The 16,644-nt window shown below is 42.7% G+C and overlaps 1 protein-coding gene across 1 annotated transcript in view; it reads left to right on the plus strand.

Moving 5' to 3' along the window:
* Nucleotides 1-16,644, plus strand: part of SPO11 (SPO11 initiator of meiotic double strand breaks) — a 46,484-nt gene that overhangs the window by 24,255 nt on the left and 5,585 nt on the right. The window contains exons 3-10 of the mRNA XM_072110697.1: nucleotides 134-247; nucleotides 365-453; nucleotides 7,372-7,438; nucleotides 7,689-7,797; nucleotides 7,897-7,983; nucleotides 11,893-11,929; nucleotides 12,507-12,616; nucleotides 12,694-12,793. Coding sequence (XP_071966798.1) covers nucleotides 134-247; nucleotides 365-453; nucleotides 7,372-7,438; nucleotides 7,689-7,797; nucleotides 7,897-7,983; nucleotides 11,893-11,929; nucleotides 12,507-12,616; nucleotides 12,694-12,793 — 713 coding nt within the window. The remainder of the gene's footprint in view (nucleotides 1-133; nucleotides 248-364; nucleotides 454-7,371; nucleotides 7,439-7,688; nucleotides 7,798-7,896; nucleotides 7,984-11,892; nucleotides 11,930-12,506; nucleotides 12,617-12,693; nucleotides 12,794-16,644) is intronic.

Consider the following 16,644-nt stretch of genomic DNA (forward strand, 5'->3'; position numbering starts at 1 on the left):
CTGTATGATGATGTCAAATGTCACTGTGCAGTAATCTTTGATCTGCACTGGCAGATGGAGGAAAGTAATAAGCACAAGTAATACATGTCCTCTGACTGCTAGAAATCTTTACATCATGATCTTCTGTTCTTAGTTGTCAGATTGTTGCCTCCATTGACAACATTGTCCAAGATGTTTTGGAGAGTCTATCTAAAAATGAATCCCCAACTCTCACAATTGAAAACCGATCAAATTGGAGCAACATAGAGTAAGTGAAAGACCACATCTGAGCACTGCATTTTCCAGAAATAATGTTAAAGTACTCTTACAAACCTTCTAATGTATCCTGGCAACATAACAGACACTTGTCCAACTTTTTGTCCAGGTTTACTGAATCTGTTGGTTTGCAAATGGCTAAAAATTGCACAACTAGAAAAATAAGAAGTAACAACCCCAGGTCTGCACAACGGTTTGGTGAGTCTTAAGGCTTCACACTGGTTTTTACAGTCATAACTGTCCCAATGTTTGAAGGTGAACCATCAGTTAATTATGTCTACATTCTCAAATGTTGCAAAAAAAATTTTATGTAAATTTTTGTTAATATCGATTTCAATACAAACCAAAGACAATACTGTCTTAGCACAAACTGAATAACATCCCCAAGTTTTATACATTATACATAACACTCCAATTTGGATACCACAGCGATACTTTCAAAATATTCTGTCAATAGAGCCTTGGTGTTGAAACAAAAATCTGCCCGTATACGTTACGAGTACCTCCAGAGAACAAAATATGCAGGGGGACTAGCCTTACCAAATCCCTGGATGTATTTCATAAGCTCCCAGCTACAGCACTTTAAGGGATTCACGGGCAAGTTGATCTGCCAATGGTCTAGATACCCAGTTCCGGTGATGGCTCTAGAGGCGGGTTTCCAAAAGACATATAATACAACACTCCCTACACTGCAACTAATGAACAAGGTATGGAAAGCCTTTAAGGACCTTACGCAACTCAGCGGTTTGACAAAATACAGTCCATTATGGCGTAAGAGGGCTTTTCTCCATGGGAGAGACAAGGGATAGTACTGATATCACAAGTATTGCAGGAGGGAAAACTTAAATCTTTTGAGCAAATAGGTGAAGATTTTAGTATTACAAATAGGCATTTCTACCAATACTTGCAGTTACGCCACGCGCTAAATGCGCAATTTGGTGATGAAGAAATCCCTATCCGATCTAGCATACTGATGACATATATATTGGAGAGGGAAGATACAGCTGGTATGATATCATTCGTATATTCCTGGCTGGTGGGAAAATATCTGGACCGGTTCCCGTATGGCTCGCGTGGTAAATGGGAGGTGGATATGGGCCCCATAGATGATGACGAATGGAGGAACGCCTTGGAAGTGGTCCCCCTGCTGTTTCCCAGTGAGGGACAACGCATATCCCAACTGTTTATGATTTACAGGGTCTACAGAACTCCCCTCATACTGCATAAATATGGGGTAAGAGCTGACTCTAACTGTCCAAGGTGTCAACAGTCTGAGGCGCATCTGTTACACATGCTGTGGGAATGTGGAGAACTGGAGGACTATTGGAAAGGGGTTTTAGACTTGCTACATCAGGTGTTCCAAATTCAGATAGCGCCTGACCCTAAACTGCGTCTTCTGGGCATATTACCTGAACAGATGCAGGACACTTCTGCAACGATAGGGGTCCAAAGGGCATTATACCAGGCACGTAAGGAGATATTGTTTCACTGGATCAGGCGCACACCACCCACCCTTAGGGAATATAAAAATAGGATGAACAATATTATTCGCTTGGAGTATGGGGTTTATTTGAAACGAAAGGCAATAAAAAAATTTGAAAGCATATGGGGTCAATGGCTAGACCACCCAGACCTTCCTTCGGGAGCATTGCTATCTATTAGGCAAGGACTATCATACCTATTAGCTAGTGCGAATAGTAGGGTTTCTTAAGTATCTAATAATATAAGGGACATCATCATATAGGGCCTAGATACTGGTTAAACCTATGACGGCTGCTAGATGAGGGTGGGAAAGACACCGGACTGGGGGGTGGGGGGGGAATGGGGGGATAGCTGGCTGCGACCGGCTGGGAGGGGGGGATTATAGGTCATGTTGTATATGTCGCGCCAGATGTTTTGCTGGCTCTGTGTTTCTTGTCCTTGTGTACCAATGATGTAAATGTATGTGTTGTCTGTGTGCAATTTAAAGGAAACCTACCACTTTAAAATGACCCTTCTGACCCACAAATACCTTAAGCTAGCTCAGGATGAGCTGATGCCGGACCATATTTTCAATTAAACCAGAAACCGCTGTATTTGTAGAAAAATTATTTTCTTGTGGTAGTAAAATCTCTCTTCGGCGCTTCTATAAGCGTCATACAGCGCGCACCCCGGACCCTGCTCCGCGATCACGCTGTCGTCAGCGCCGCTCCCGTCACTAATTTTGCTGTGCCCGAGAGCCGGTGACGTCACCGAGCTCTCGGGCACACTAGCGCATGCGCACCACCTCCTCCCGGCGCGTCGCGGCCGGATCCCATTGCGCATGGGCGAAGTCCCGAAGCCTCGTAGTATCGCGAGGCTTCGGAGAGAAGACCGAGAAGACCACCTCCACTATGCTCGCCGCTATACTTCGCCCATGCGCAATGGGATCCGGCCGCGACGCGCCAGGAGGAGGTGGTGCGCATGCGCTAGTGTGCCCGAGAGCTCGGTGACGTCACACGGCGCTGACGAGAGCGTGACCGCGGAGCAGGGTCCGGGGTGCGCGCCGCATGACGCTTACAGAAGCGCCGAAGAGAGATTTTACTACCACAAGAAAATAATTTTTCTACAAATACAGCGGTTTCTGGTTTAATTGAAAATATGGTCCGGCATCAGCTCATCCTGAGCTAGCTTAAGGTATTTGTGGGTCAGAGGGGTCATTTTAAAGTGGTAGGTTTCCTTTAATGTTACAAAATGTAAAACTGTTAATAAAAATGTTTTGATAAAAAAAAAAAACTGAATAACATAGATAAAAGAAAAGCCCTTGCAGGGGTGGCATAAAACAATTATTGGTTTCCAAAGTTTGAATGACTGGGAAAAATGTAACGACCATAGAAAAAATTCTGGAAAAACCAAATTACATCATATTACCTTAAGAAATTATAGTTTGTGAAGAATAATGAATCTTTTTAGAAATAAATAACTCTAATGACAAAGGAGCATTGGGGACAAGGTGCGATAATTACACAGGAAAGTATTTATTGAAAAATAAAATATTAATGCCATTGACCACGCAGTAAGAAGACAATACGAGTGTCTCCACAAAAAAGTCAAACATAAAAACACAAGGCAGAAAGACCGATGCCCTTTTTGAACAGTATGTCCCTCACCATAAATGTGGTTGGTCCCAATTATTTGAGTGAGAGAAGCTTTCTCTATCCTGGACAGGGAGCATGAGAGCTTCTTACAAGCACAGCGAGCAGTTCCAACTGAATTAACTTTTTTACCTCTATTCCCAGTTGCCAGCACAATAGCTTTTATTTCTGGTCCCCAAAATACTATTCCTCTAGAATTCCTCAGTATGCCCTTCCGTTCATTTCTGCTCCCCAAATGGTTCCACTCTCATTTCTGGATTCCAGCACAGTTTCCTTTTGATTCTCATACAACTACATGACTCTCCCCCCACACCCCACCCATATTCACTTATTTTTTTTTGCCAAAATCACAGTTCCTGCAGTTTTTCCAGCATAATTGAAACTATTATTGTTTATACCTGGCAACTCAGAGCAGTCTCTGTTGTTCAGTAGTCACTGTTGAACATGACATGCAGTATATGCTCTTGTCTGATGCTCCCCAGTACACCTTACAAGTCCCTTGCTCCCTCCAGTATGGTGTAGTGTAGTGGGCTCACAGGGGGAAGTTTATCAAGAGGAAAATTGATGAAGTCAGTTTTGGTGGAATCTTGCTGGCATAATTTGTGCCAAATTAATCACAATAAATTTCAATTTATTTACAATTTCTACTCCAACCACTTAAAGGAATTGTTTTTCAACTAATTTATTTGCTTTTAGAAAAGCCACATTTGCTAAATCTGGTCCTAAATCTGGTGATCTTGAGGGAGAATCATCAATAACAATTAAACCCTGAGATAAGGGTGGAAACACGGTGGTCATGGACACTTGTAAATACAGAGATATGTGCCTAGACCTACTAAAAGATAGAGAATCCTATGAGATCCTCCAAAATAACCTGACGGAAGGATATCTAAAGGAACTAAAATCGCTATTACTCCGAGCCAAATCAGAGGGTCTAATAGATGATTCTGAATACAAATTTTTGCTTCCTCAGAATCCAGTGGTGGCTACCTTTACAGTCTCCCGAAGATTCATAAAGGGAGTACCCCTTTAAGGGGCCGCCCAATCGTATCAGAAGTGGGTAATATAACCCAAAACCTGGGAATATACTTGGACAAAGTCCTACGTGACTTCGTAGTGGCACTCCCCTCCTATACACGAGATACCCTTGATCTCTTGTCTAAAATAGAAGGAATTACCCTCGAAAAAGAACACATATTGGGGAGTATAGATGTCGAGGCGTTGTACTCTTCAATCCCCCACGAAATGGGCTTACATGCAGTAGCCCATTTCCTAAGATCAAGAGGTACACAGCAAGAACAACACAACCAATTCATCTTGAAGTCCTAAGAGTTCTGTCTTACACGGAACTTTTTTGTGTTTAACGGCAAATTCTACCACCAGCTCAGGAGCACCGCGATGGGTTGGCCTTGTGCGCCAACCTACGCAAACTTGCTCCTGGGCTGGTGGGAGGAAACATGTGTCTTTTCAGAAACAAACTCACATAATACCCTCAACATCGATGCCTGGCACAGGTACATCGATGATGTCCTAGTGATCTGGCAGGGGTCATCCACCTCTTTTGTAGAGTTTGTATCCAAACTAAACGACAATACAATAGGACTCAGTTTCACTCATGAATGCTCCGAAACCACTCTCCCATTTCTGGACGTGTCGATTTCCAAAGATATAAAGGGGACCATCCTTACAGAGGTACATCGTAAGGCCACTTCTACGAACTCCCTATTACGATGGGAAAGTAGCCACCCAACCCCTTTAAAACGTGGAATCCCTAAGGGGCAATGTCTACGCCTCAGAAGGAATTGTTCCACCACTGAAATATTTATAAAACAAGCCAAGGATCTACGTCATAGGTTTCAGGAAAGGGGGTACCCTGACTACATCCTAAGAGCAGCATTCCAACATGCTCTGAAGAAGGACCGTAGTGAACTGCTCAAAAAGGAGCAGACAAAAAAGGAGGAAAAAACCATTAGACTAATAACAACCTTCAACAATGGGGCAGAAGCTGCCAAAAAGATACTACACAAACACTGGGATATACTGGTGATGGACCCCGATTTGCGAGATGTCATCAGTACATATCCCACAATTACATATAAAAAGGGTCGATCACTGAAGGATAGTTTGGTTCATAGCCACTATACCGAGTACCGTGACCCCACCTGGCTAGAAAAAAGCAAAATGACAGGAAATTTTCAGTGTAGTGGGTGCATAGCTTGCCCCTATATGAGTAGATGCAAGTCTTTCACATCCTCAGTAACAGGTAATGTATACACCATACAACAATTCATCAATTGTAGATCAGAGGGAGTGGTTTACAGAGTAATCTGTGAGTGTGGAATCGAATATGTCGGGAAAACGATTTGCGAATTCAGGAGGAGAATTGGAGCACACCTGGGAGATATAACACACAGGAGGGACACACCACTGGCCCGCCATGTGAACACGGTCCACAGTGGTGATGCAGATAAAATTCGCTTCCATGGTATAAAACTGATTAGAAAACCTCCTAGGGGGGGTAACTGGGACAAATTGGTCCTGCAACAGGAGACTAGGTGGATCTTCCTGTTGGACACAGTAGCCCCAAAGGGATTGAACGAGATGCAAAACTTTGGGTGCTTTTTGTAAAATCTCTGAACTGAATTGCGCTCCTTCATGGATGAATATGTGGCACAGTTTATAGGCTCTAATTGTTCCACAGCTTCTATAAGGATAGCACAAGAGCCGTGTATATATTTCTCTGCTCGAGGACTTACCTGTCGACACTCTAATGAATAATCCATTGTCCTCTATGCACAGCCTTCTCTGTGAAACTTGCTTTGTATAGTACCAGCTAAAAATCAATTTTACATATTTTCTATATCTATTACGATCCATGGATAGCTTAAACAATGAGCCTGTACAGGCATTGCGTGGCATAAGACACCTAGTGAATGAAGAGCCGGACAATGCAATACAATCTCCATGGTGAGAGTAAACAGCACGCCCCCTTTCCCTCTTCTGTTGCAAGGACACACCTGTAGTAACGCCCACTAGCAGGGAAGGGAGCGTGATAGGCGGACTTCATGTGATGTCATGGGGAAGCACAGCCCCCTCTCACGGAGTTCAGCCACAAGGTGACTCCTCCCACTTGATGACGAGCTCGCGATCCCGGCCAATCAGGAGCGTGACCCGTAACGAGGGTGGATGATATTCGCTTTAAATACGGTGAGCACACTAAACATGGCGCCCACGCCATACAGTCTAGTCACCACACTGGACCGCTAGTGAATATAGGAGCCACTGCACGTCTATATTCTTGCATACTGTCTATATTCTTAACCAGCACATGAGCCACGCTCGTGCTTATTCCCTCTCTGATCCCTATCTAGCTCAGTACAGCATTAACAGCTACATCAGCAGATGGGGGCCAATGATTTAATCTATCCCCTGATGATTGTATCCTATGATACATGAAACGCGTAGGGAGCATACAACACACAGTAAGTAGGGATTAACAGCTGCTACTAGGGACAGCATTGGGACTGTCCTTGTCAGGACAGGAGCAACGGGGACACCAGGTGATCATACAAGTGTAGGGATTTCTAGGCTCTACGCTCCTGGAATACCTCCCTGGATCAAGAACCATCACGCACAAGACTGGTGAGATCTAATCTAATTACTCTTTTGCTGGTCCCTGTTTAAATGTCAGTAATCAATATTCGGTTTATGTTTACATTTGAACCAATGAAACATATTTAATGATGTAAGCTTTTCGTGGCTCTCTCTACCCAGTTCTGGTGACTGGTGAGCTGATATTGCACTTTACCTTTTGGGAATATTTTACTTGATAAAGAATAAAAGTTAATTTTTAATGTACACATCCTGCTAATAAGTAAATCTGGTGCTTAGACAGATACACCAGATAATCACTGCCCACTTTTCTTAATGGTATAAACATCAAAAATCTTGCAAAATATTTGAAAATCAGCTGAAAAAGTCACAAAACTCTTATCATCTTCAGCTCTCACCATGAAAATCCTGTCTGTGATCTACAAACTTCTGCAGACCAGTACATATGCCACTAAGAGGTATGTTCATGCACTGCATAGATTCTAGATAGACTAACAGTAGTATGAGGGGCATAGAGGGTGAAGTCCCTGGCACTTCAGAGGGCCCAATATGCCACTCTTCTATAAGATTTATCGGGCAATAGAACTTGAGATGGTCTTTGACAGCTGGGGCTTTTTTTTATGGCTTTGAAACTTAGTACTGCACCGATTTGCATTATCAAGTTAATACTTAGCTCTTTAATAGTTTATATGTGTTTCTTCACCCCAGGGACATTTTTTATGAAAACGTTCAGCTTTATGGCAGCCAGACTACAGTGGACAGTATCATAACAGATATTTCCTGTATGTTGAAGGCCCCAAGAAGAAGCTTGCATATTGTATGTCCTTAGAAAGGATCAGTTTTCTTATTGATCTTTCAGTAGTTAAATCAAATAAAAAGCCTTGTTATTGAATAGTAGTATTATTTTCATCTCCAGCTTTCCACCTCCAAGGGCTGTGTGGCTGGTAATCTGCTATACATAGAGCAAGATGGGACTAAAGTGGACTGCAGCTTTAACACCTCGGTGAGGACTCCTTATTGTCAATGGGGAGAGATTTATCAATTTGTCTACACCAGAATTTAGGAGTAGTTTGGACCTGTAATGCCAAGTGCCCTATTTATTAAAGGGGTTGACCACTTTACCTCATGTTTTTTGTAATGTATGTGTAAGAGTGGGGGCAAAATATTAAGTAATTTACCAATTGTAGGGTTTGGGGGTAACTTGGCATCAAAGGTAGAAGCTTCTGGACCTCACAGGCGACTTTTGTGGTGCTGAGCGCCAAAAACAGTAACGTAGGAGCTTGTAGCAATCCAAAAGAAAACGGCTTTATTCAGCTTTAAAACATTTACAGGAACAAAAATAATAAACAGCTTAGCCTCTACTTAAGGCACTACCTCACTTCTTGAACTCTAACTCCCTTCTAGGTTCAAGGAACACTGCTGGGGTTCCTCCTCAGCGCTCTGGCTCTCAGTGAGCTCAAACAAAACAATGTCCTTACTGGATCCCAGTCCTCTTGGGACAGACCACCTGTCTGTCTCCAACCGGTCCCAAGTCCTCCTGCTGACTGCAGGACACACAGCACTGGCTTGCTGTGAGCTCTCCCTCTGGAGTTGGCCAGGGATGGGAGTGGTCAAGGTCCTTTTCAACCCTGGTTGTGGGTCGCTCTCCAGCGCCCCCTAGGTTCACACTCTTACACAATATACATCTATTGATAGTTGAGCACCACTTTCTTGATATATGAAGTGAAGCCTCCTGTCTTGTACCTCATCAGCCACACATTCCTGTCCATAAAATGGCGGCAGATGTCAGGTCATGGACAGATAAGATCACATGACCCTCCATCTGCAGCCATTTTACAGACATTAATATCTGGCTGATGAAGTAAAAGACAGGAGACTTCACTTAACATATCAAGAAAGCAGAGCAGAAATTTTGATAGATGTATATTGGTAAATTACCTAAAATCCGGCCCCCACACTTGCACACATAAACATGAGATAAAGTGGCCAGCCCCTTTAAACATTTTAGATCATTTTCAGGCAGTTTTCTCAGAAAAGAGTGTGGTCTCTGTAAAAGGGGTCATGGCCTAGGCTGTGCACTAGAAAATTCTGTGGGCACTCCAGGAAATTCACTTAGAAACTTGACCATCAAATTGCACACTGCACATTGCATCATATAGGACATAAGTTAAAATCCATACACTATACTAATGAAGAATTTGGTGCAACCCTGGTGTTGCTTTAGCTGCCTTAGCACTACTATCACTGTCTCTACACAACCACCAGTCAGTTCCCATCCACAGCCATCAGTCAGTCCACAGTGCAGCACATTATAACTGCCACCATTGAGTCCACAGTGCAGCATAGTATAAATACCAACAGTTAATCCACATTGCAGCACAGTATAACTGCCACCAGTCAGTCCACAGTGCAGCAGATTATAACTGCCATCAGTCAGTCCACAGTGCAGCACAGTATAACTGCCACCAGTGAGTCCACAGTGCAGCACATTATAACTGTCATCAGTCAGTCCACAGTGCAGCAGATTACAACTGCCACCAGTCAGTCCACAGTGCAGCACAGTATAACTGCCACCAGTCAGTCCACAGTGCAGCACAGTATAACTGCCACCAGTCAGTCCACAGTGCAGCACAGTATAACTGCCATCAGTCAGTCCAAATTGCAGCACAGTATAACTGCCACCAGTCAGTCCACATTGCAGCACAGTATAACTGCCACCAGTCAGTCCAAATTGCAGCACAGTATAACTGCCACCAATCAGTCCACATTGCAGCACAGTGTAACTGCCATCAGTCTGTCCACAGTGCAGCACACTATAACTGCCACCAGCGAGTCCACAGTGCAGCACATTATAACTGCCATCAGTCAGTCCACAGTGCAGCACATTACAACTGCCATCAGTCAGTCCACAGTGCAGCACAGTATAACTGCCATCAGTCAGTCCACAGTGCAGCACAGTATAACTGCCATCAGTCAGTACACAGTGCAGCACAGTATAACTGCCACCAGTCAGTCCACATTGCAGTACAGTATAACTGCCATCAGTCCGCAGTGCAGCGTGGTATAACTGCCATCAGTCAGTTCACAGCATAGTATAACTGCCATCAGTCAGTCCACAGCATAGTATAACTGCCATCAGTCAGTCCACCGTGCAGCACAGTATAACTGCCATCAGTTAGTACACAGTGCAACACAGTATAACTGCCACCAGTCAGTCCACATTGCAGCACAGTATAACTGCCATCAGTCAGTCCGCAGTGCAGCGTGGTATAACTGCCATCAGTCAGTCCACAGCATAGTATAACTGCCATCAGTCAGTCCACAGCATAGTATAACTGCCATCAGTCAGTCCACCGTGCAGCACAGTATAACTGCCATCAGTCAGTACACAGTGCAGCACAGTATAACTGCCATCAGTCAGTCCACATTGCAGCACAGTATAACTGCCATCAGTCAGTCTGCAGTGCAGCGTGGTATAACTGCCATCAGTCAGTCCACAGTGCAGCACAGTATAACTGCCATCAGTCATTACACAGTGCAGCACGGTATAACTGCCATCAGTCAGTCCACAGTGCAGCACAGTATAACTGCCACCAATCAGTCCACAGTGCAGCACAGTATAACTGCCATCAGTCAGTCCACAGTGCAGCATTGTATAACTGCCACCAGTCAGTTCACAGCTCAGCATAGTATAGCTGCCACCAGTCAGTCTGCAGTGTAGTACAGAAAGTCTGAGGCCACATTCACTGGCGGGCATACTTTCGACGTGATGGAGAGGAGGAGTAGTGACCCCTCCCCTCTACATTGCGAGGCACGGCGCCGTAACAAGGGGGAAAGCTAGGACATGTCCTATCTTTTGCCCATGTTCCGAGAGGTACGGTGCCACACGCGTGCTGCACCGTATTGCTCCGTGCGCCTATTGCTGGCTTATGGGGGGTGGGGGGGGTGACATATGTACAGCCGCAAGATTGTGGCTGTATATATACGTCCCCCTATGGTTGTGTGAATGCAGCCTGAGTATCTGGGGGCAGGTTAACAGTAGGAGGTATAACCTCTTAGGAGTTTGGGACATAAATAAATTGTATGAGCCTTGATCCCTGCTGCAATATTGTTTTATTTTTCCTTTTATATATATTTGTATATACTATTTTGAATTCATCTTGATCTCCTGTGTCTGATACAAAATTGCACTGCTGTACTATTTTGTATACTTTTCCTTTGCCTTATAGATATCGATCCCTTAGGCCTCATGCACACCACCGTATAAAAATGGCCGTATATACGGCCGGAATACTGCCCCATGCATTCCAATGGGCAATACAGCCATCCATGTACATGTACATCCACCGTACCGAGCTGTATAAAAATATAGAGCATGTCCTATTTACCACCGTATTTCCATTCTGTGTGACCCATAGAAGTCAATGTGAACAATTAAAATACAGACAGTATCCAGAACTAGTGGCAGGTGCATTCTGCCAGCCAGCCAATAGTCAGGCAGCCACCATCTGCCAGCCCACCGTATTTTATAGGGATACGGTGCGATACGTTGCCATACTGATGCAATACGTCCCGTATTTACAGCCAGAATAAAGCAGTATATACAGAACAGAAAAGACCATACAGTTGTGTGCATGAGGCTGCTTTTATGTATTCATCTTAATATTGTAGCTACATTATTGCCGTTTAATGGTTTTATTTTTTTTTAATCTATTTTCTTTCTTTGTTAAATGTATCTTATTTTGAATCAATTCCTTTAATAAGCACGTCTATTTAGAGTCTTTCGATGCCTATCCTATATTTATCTGAAGAAGAGGTATCACCGGTGTCACTAATTCTTTAATCAAGAATAGGGTCATGAGGATTGACTTATGACATAAGTATGAAATAAACACCCTTCCTTTGCTTTTAGGGGGTTCTGGTGCCAGCAAATGTTGAAGGAGTAACAAGTATCCTTTAAGTTCCAGATGTAAAGTGAAAACTTTCAAGTGAGAAGATACATTCTTACAAGCCCATATAGAGCAATGATTCATCACTTCCAAATATATGTGGAGTCTATAAATGTGTAATCTGCCTACTGTAAAGGATTCTATGGCAAAAAAATTATATCAAAAGAATAAAACTATGACAAATGCACATACTGCAATGTCTACCTTGAAAGATTGACTACCAGTATCTGTTAAACATGTAGTTGAACAATAACAATTGAAGTATATATTAAAGTTTACTGTTGGTAGACGTTTGCTACTAAGAAATTCCTGAGGAAAGATGTTCCTCAGGACTTCTTTTATTAGAACTCTATATGCTGTGATTGCGGCAATATAGAGTTATAAAAATTATTCTCATTGGCATGGGGAGCTCAGGCTACATCACCAGAGCACCTTGTATTTTAATTCTTTCACTCCCCTCATTGCGCTAGCAGTCCCACCCAGTCAGTAAAACTGATGGCAGTTGTCCTTTAAATCCTAAAATATAAATGATTAATGTTAATCCATGTATATAGTGATACTTTCTTTAACACATAAGACCTAAGAACCACTGCTCGCTTTGTTCTGATTATTGAAAAAGACGCAACTTTCCAAAGACTACTTGATGATAATTTTTGTGGAAAGTGTGGCCCTTGTATCCTTATTACAGTAAGTGTGTGCTCCTGTTTCATGGTAGCCCTCTACAGGCCCCATGTAATTGGCACATTCTTTTATTGTGTTTCCAGGGGAAAGGAGTCCCAGATCTGAACACAAGACTGTTTGTACGAAAGTTGTGGGACGTTTTCCAGATTCCAATATTCATCTTGGTTGATGCTGATCCTTATGGTATGATGAGATCCAGTCAGTGGAGAATTACAGTGCAATTTTACTTTTCTGTTTCCTTCTGGATCACCAAGGTGTAATTATCAAATACAGTTTAAGCCATTAGCTTAAAGGGATTTGGATGACATCAAGACACTGCATTGTAATCCGTCGTGAATGATGTCTCTTCTCTTTGCGCCTCACACCCATGATCATGTATGATGCAACAGGAAGCAGTACCTTCTCAAAGACATGCATTGATGTGTTTACTCTTAGTCATGTGGTCTTCACCACTTGAGATTAGGCTCATTATTGTATCACGTTACCTGGATTCAAGCTGCTGTACTGAGCAGATCCAGCCCCTTCAGTCACGGTAGGGTCTCCTGAGTTGCCAAATTGTATGTATGCACGTGCATGTGTCTTTTGAGGGCTGCAGTGACTCATTGGGCTGGATCTTTTCAGAATAGCAGTATAATGGAGTAACAGGCTGTCCCCGGGTTACATACAAGATAGGCTCTGTAGGTTTTTTCTTAAGTTGAATTTGTATGTAAGTCAGTACTGTATATTTAATCATTGTAATCCCAGCCAGAACTTTTTTGGTCTCTGTGACAATTGGATTTTAAATATTTTGGGTAGTCATAAGAATCAGGATTAACAATAAAGCTTCATTACAGACCCCTGTGATAACTGTTATAGCTGATTATTGTAGCCTCAGACTAAAGTACAGTAAATTACCAACATCCAGAGGTCCGTTTGTAACTAGGGGTCGTATGTAAGTCGAGTGTTCTTAAGCAGGGGACCACCTGTACTGATCACATGATACATTGTTACATTGGTGCTAGCTTTCTGCAGATCATTCACTTTGTCCCCCTAGTAGTCCTGGGATTTTTGTTCACAGTTCTTGTAATAATTTTGCCCCCACTTGTTGAGATGTTGTGTGGATCCCCTGATCAAGGGAGATTATCAGTGGTTTTGTATGTCTTCTATTTTCTAATTATTGCTCCCACAGTTGATTTCTTCACACTAAGCTGCTTGCTTATTGCAGATTGTCTTCCCAGCCTGGTGCAGGGCTACAATTTTATTTTTGCTGTAGTTCGGCAGCTCTTTGCTCTTCACCATAGTGGAGTTTGGAGTGTGACTGTTTGAGGTTGTGGAAAGGTGTCTATTATTCTGATCACAGGTTTAAACGGGAGCCATTACTACAGGTAATGAATGGAGAGCAGTGGAGCCTCTTAACCCCTTAAGGACGCAGGGTTTTCGGCTCATTTCTCGCTCTCCAACTTCAAAAATCCATAACTTTTTCATTTTTACGTGTGTGGGCTTATTTTGTGCATAACAAATTTTACTTTCGTAAATTTCGTAATGTTATTTATTTTAACATGCCGTGTACTGCGAAGCTGAAAAAAAAAATTCCAAATGTGGAAAAATTGAAAAAAAACCACACGTGCGTCACGTTCTTGTGGGCTCAGTTTTTACGACTTTCACTCTTCGCTCCTACTTTATTCTTTGGTTCGGTGCGATCGCGGTGATACCAAATTTATATAGGTTTTATTGTGTTTTAATACATTTTCAAAAATTAAACGAATGTGTACAAAAAAGAAAAACTATTTTTTGCCATCTTCTGACGCTAATAACTTTTTCATACTTTGGTGCACAGAGATGTGTGAGGTGTCATTTTTTGCGAAATGAGGCGACGTTTTCATTGCTACCATTTTGAGGTCTGTGCGACATTTTGATAATTTTTTTATTTCATTTTTTATGTTATGTAAAAAGGTGTAAAAGTTGCATTTCGGACATTTGGGCGCCATTTCCCGCCTCGGAGGTCACCGCCGCCCGTAACCGTTTTTATATTTTCATAGATCGGGCATTTTGGGACGCGGCGATACCTTATATGTTTGTGATTTTTACTGTTTATTATGTTTTATATTTGTTCTAGGGAAAGGGGGGTGATTTGAATTTTTTATATTTTATTAATTTTTTTTTATTTTTTAAACTTTTTTTTTATTTTTTTTTCACTATTTTTTAGACCATCTAGGGTACATTAACACCGACCGCGGTTATTAGCGGTGGGGGTTTTCTGCAAAATGCAAAAAACCCCACCTTTGTATGAAGAGGATTAGCCCGTGAGCCCTCTTCATACATCCCTTATACGTTAAGGGGTTAAATAAGAAGTTACGGGTCTGTGAGAGACAGAAATCTTGCCTGTTTGTATAAGCCGTGTTTTTCAGCACCTCGGCTTATACGCTTACCGCAGCTCCTCTTCATTCTTCTCTTTGCTGTATTACCTGGCAGAGGCATAGTCATGCGGTCTGCCGGCCAGCGCAGTGTGCACATGGACACGTATCTGCTGGCTGTTATAGAAGAGAGAAGTAAGAAGAGAAGCTGCGGGGACGGGAGCATCGGGGAGCCGCACCGAGCATTGGGGACTGCAGGAAGGTATGTAAGTTTATTTTTTTATGTGCTGGGCAAACTGTGGGCTGGCTGCCTATATACTACACGCTGGCTATGTACCAAAGTGGGCTGGCTGGCTATCTACTAAATGGGGCTGACTAAATACTAAAGGGGACTTGCTATATAAAAAAAACGGGTTGGCTATACACTACAGGGGACTGGCTGGCTATATACTAAAGGGGACTGGTTGGCTATATACTAAAGGGGCTTGGCTATATACTGTAGGGAACTGGTGGGCTATTTACTACAGGGGGCTGGTGGCTATATACTACATGGGGCTGGCTGGCTATATACTACATGGGGCTTGCTGGCAATATACTACAGGGGTCTGGCTGGCAATATACTACTGGGGGCTGGCTGGCTATATACTACTGGGGGCTGGCTGGTTATATACTGTGAGGCTGTGACCAATGCATTTCCCACCCTCGGCTTATACCCAAGTCAATAGGTTTTCACAGTTTTTGGTGGTAAAATTAGGGGCCTCGGCTTATTCTTGTGTCATCTTATTTTCCACCATAATTTGTAAATAAATTCTTTAAAAATCAGACAACCTTTGATGTCAGTTAGAAGACCCACTCTTTTTAATCTTTTTAAGTGTGAGAACTTGCACAATTGGTGGCTGACAAAATACTTTTTTCCAAACTGTATACATGTGTGTATATATATATATATATATATATGTGTGTGTGTGTGTGTGTGTGTATACTGTATATATATGCATTGAGCTGTTTTGTTTAAGCAGCTTACAGTAGCACAGTTTCTTGCAATGAGCTTAAAGGGGTGTTCTAATCTGGGCATTCACATCCATATTCATTAATCTGCCATATATAAACATTCCTTCAATTAGATGTCATTTAAACAAATTTACCTGGGTGAAGATAATTTCTCATAAATGTAGTCATATGGTCCCTTAGAAACAAGACTGTGTCCCTGGATATGGCTATCTCTGCTGGAGGATTACACATAGAAAAAAAAAGGTTTTGTGTATGAAATGTCCGGGAGTTACTGCATATCCTACAGCCGTCCTGTGGTAAAGATTGCCGAATCCAGATGGTCAGGCAGGGCCTAATGTCTGTCCACCACTGCTAGAGTGTGGGGTGGTCGTATTCGAGGAAGCTATCTCGTTTCTAAGGGGCAACATCACTACATTTATGAGAAATTATCTTCACACAGGAACATTTTTTAATAACATCCAATTGAAGAAATGTTTACATATGACAAATGAATTAAGTTAAATGTGAATGCCCAGATGGGAATACCCCTTTAAGTTTTTCTCCCAAATAAACTTAGTTAATTGTGTATCAATTGAAGATTAGTCATGCAGTGTGACCCACTAGGGCAGGGCCGGGCAATGTGCGGCATGTGGGCCACACGTGGCCCACTGAGTATTTTGGAGCAGCCCACGTGACACGTGCCACAAGCGC

The sequence above is a fragment of the Engystomops pustulosus genome, chromosome 6 (assembly GCF_040894005.1).
Source record: "Engystomops pustulosus chromosome 6, aEngPut4.maternal, whole genome shotgun sequence".
Lineage (NCBI taxonomy): Eukaryota > Metazoa > Chordata > Amphibia > Anura > Leptodactylidae > Engystomops > Engystomops pustulosus.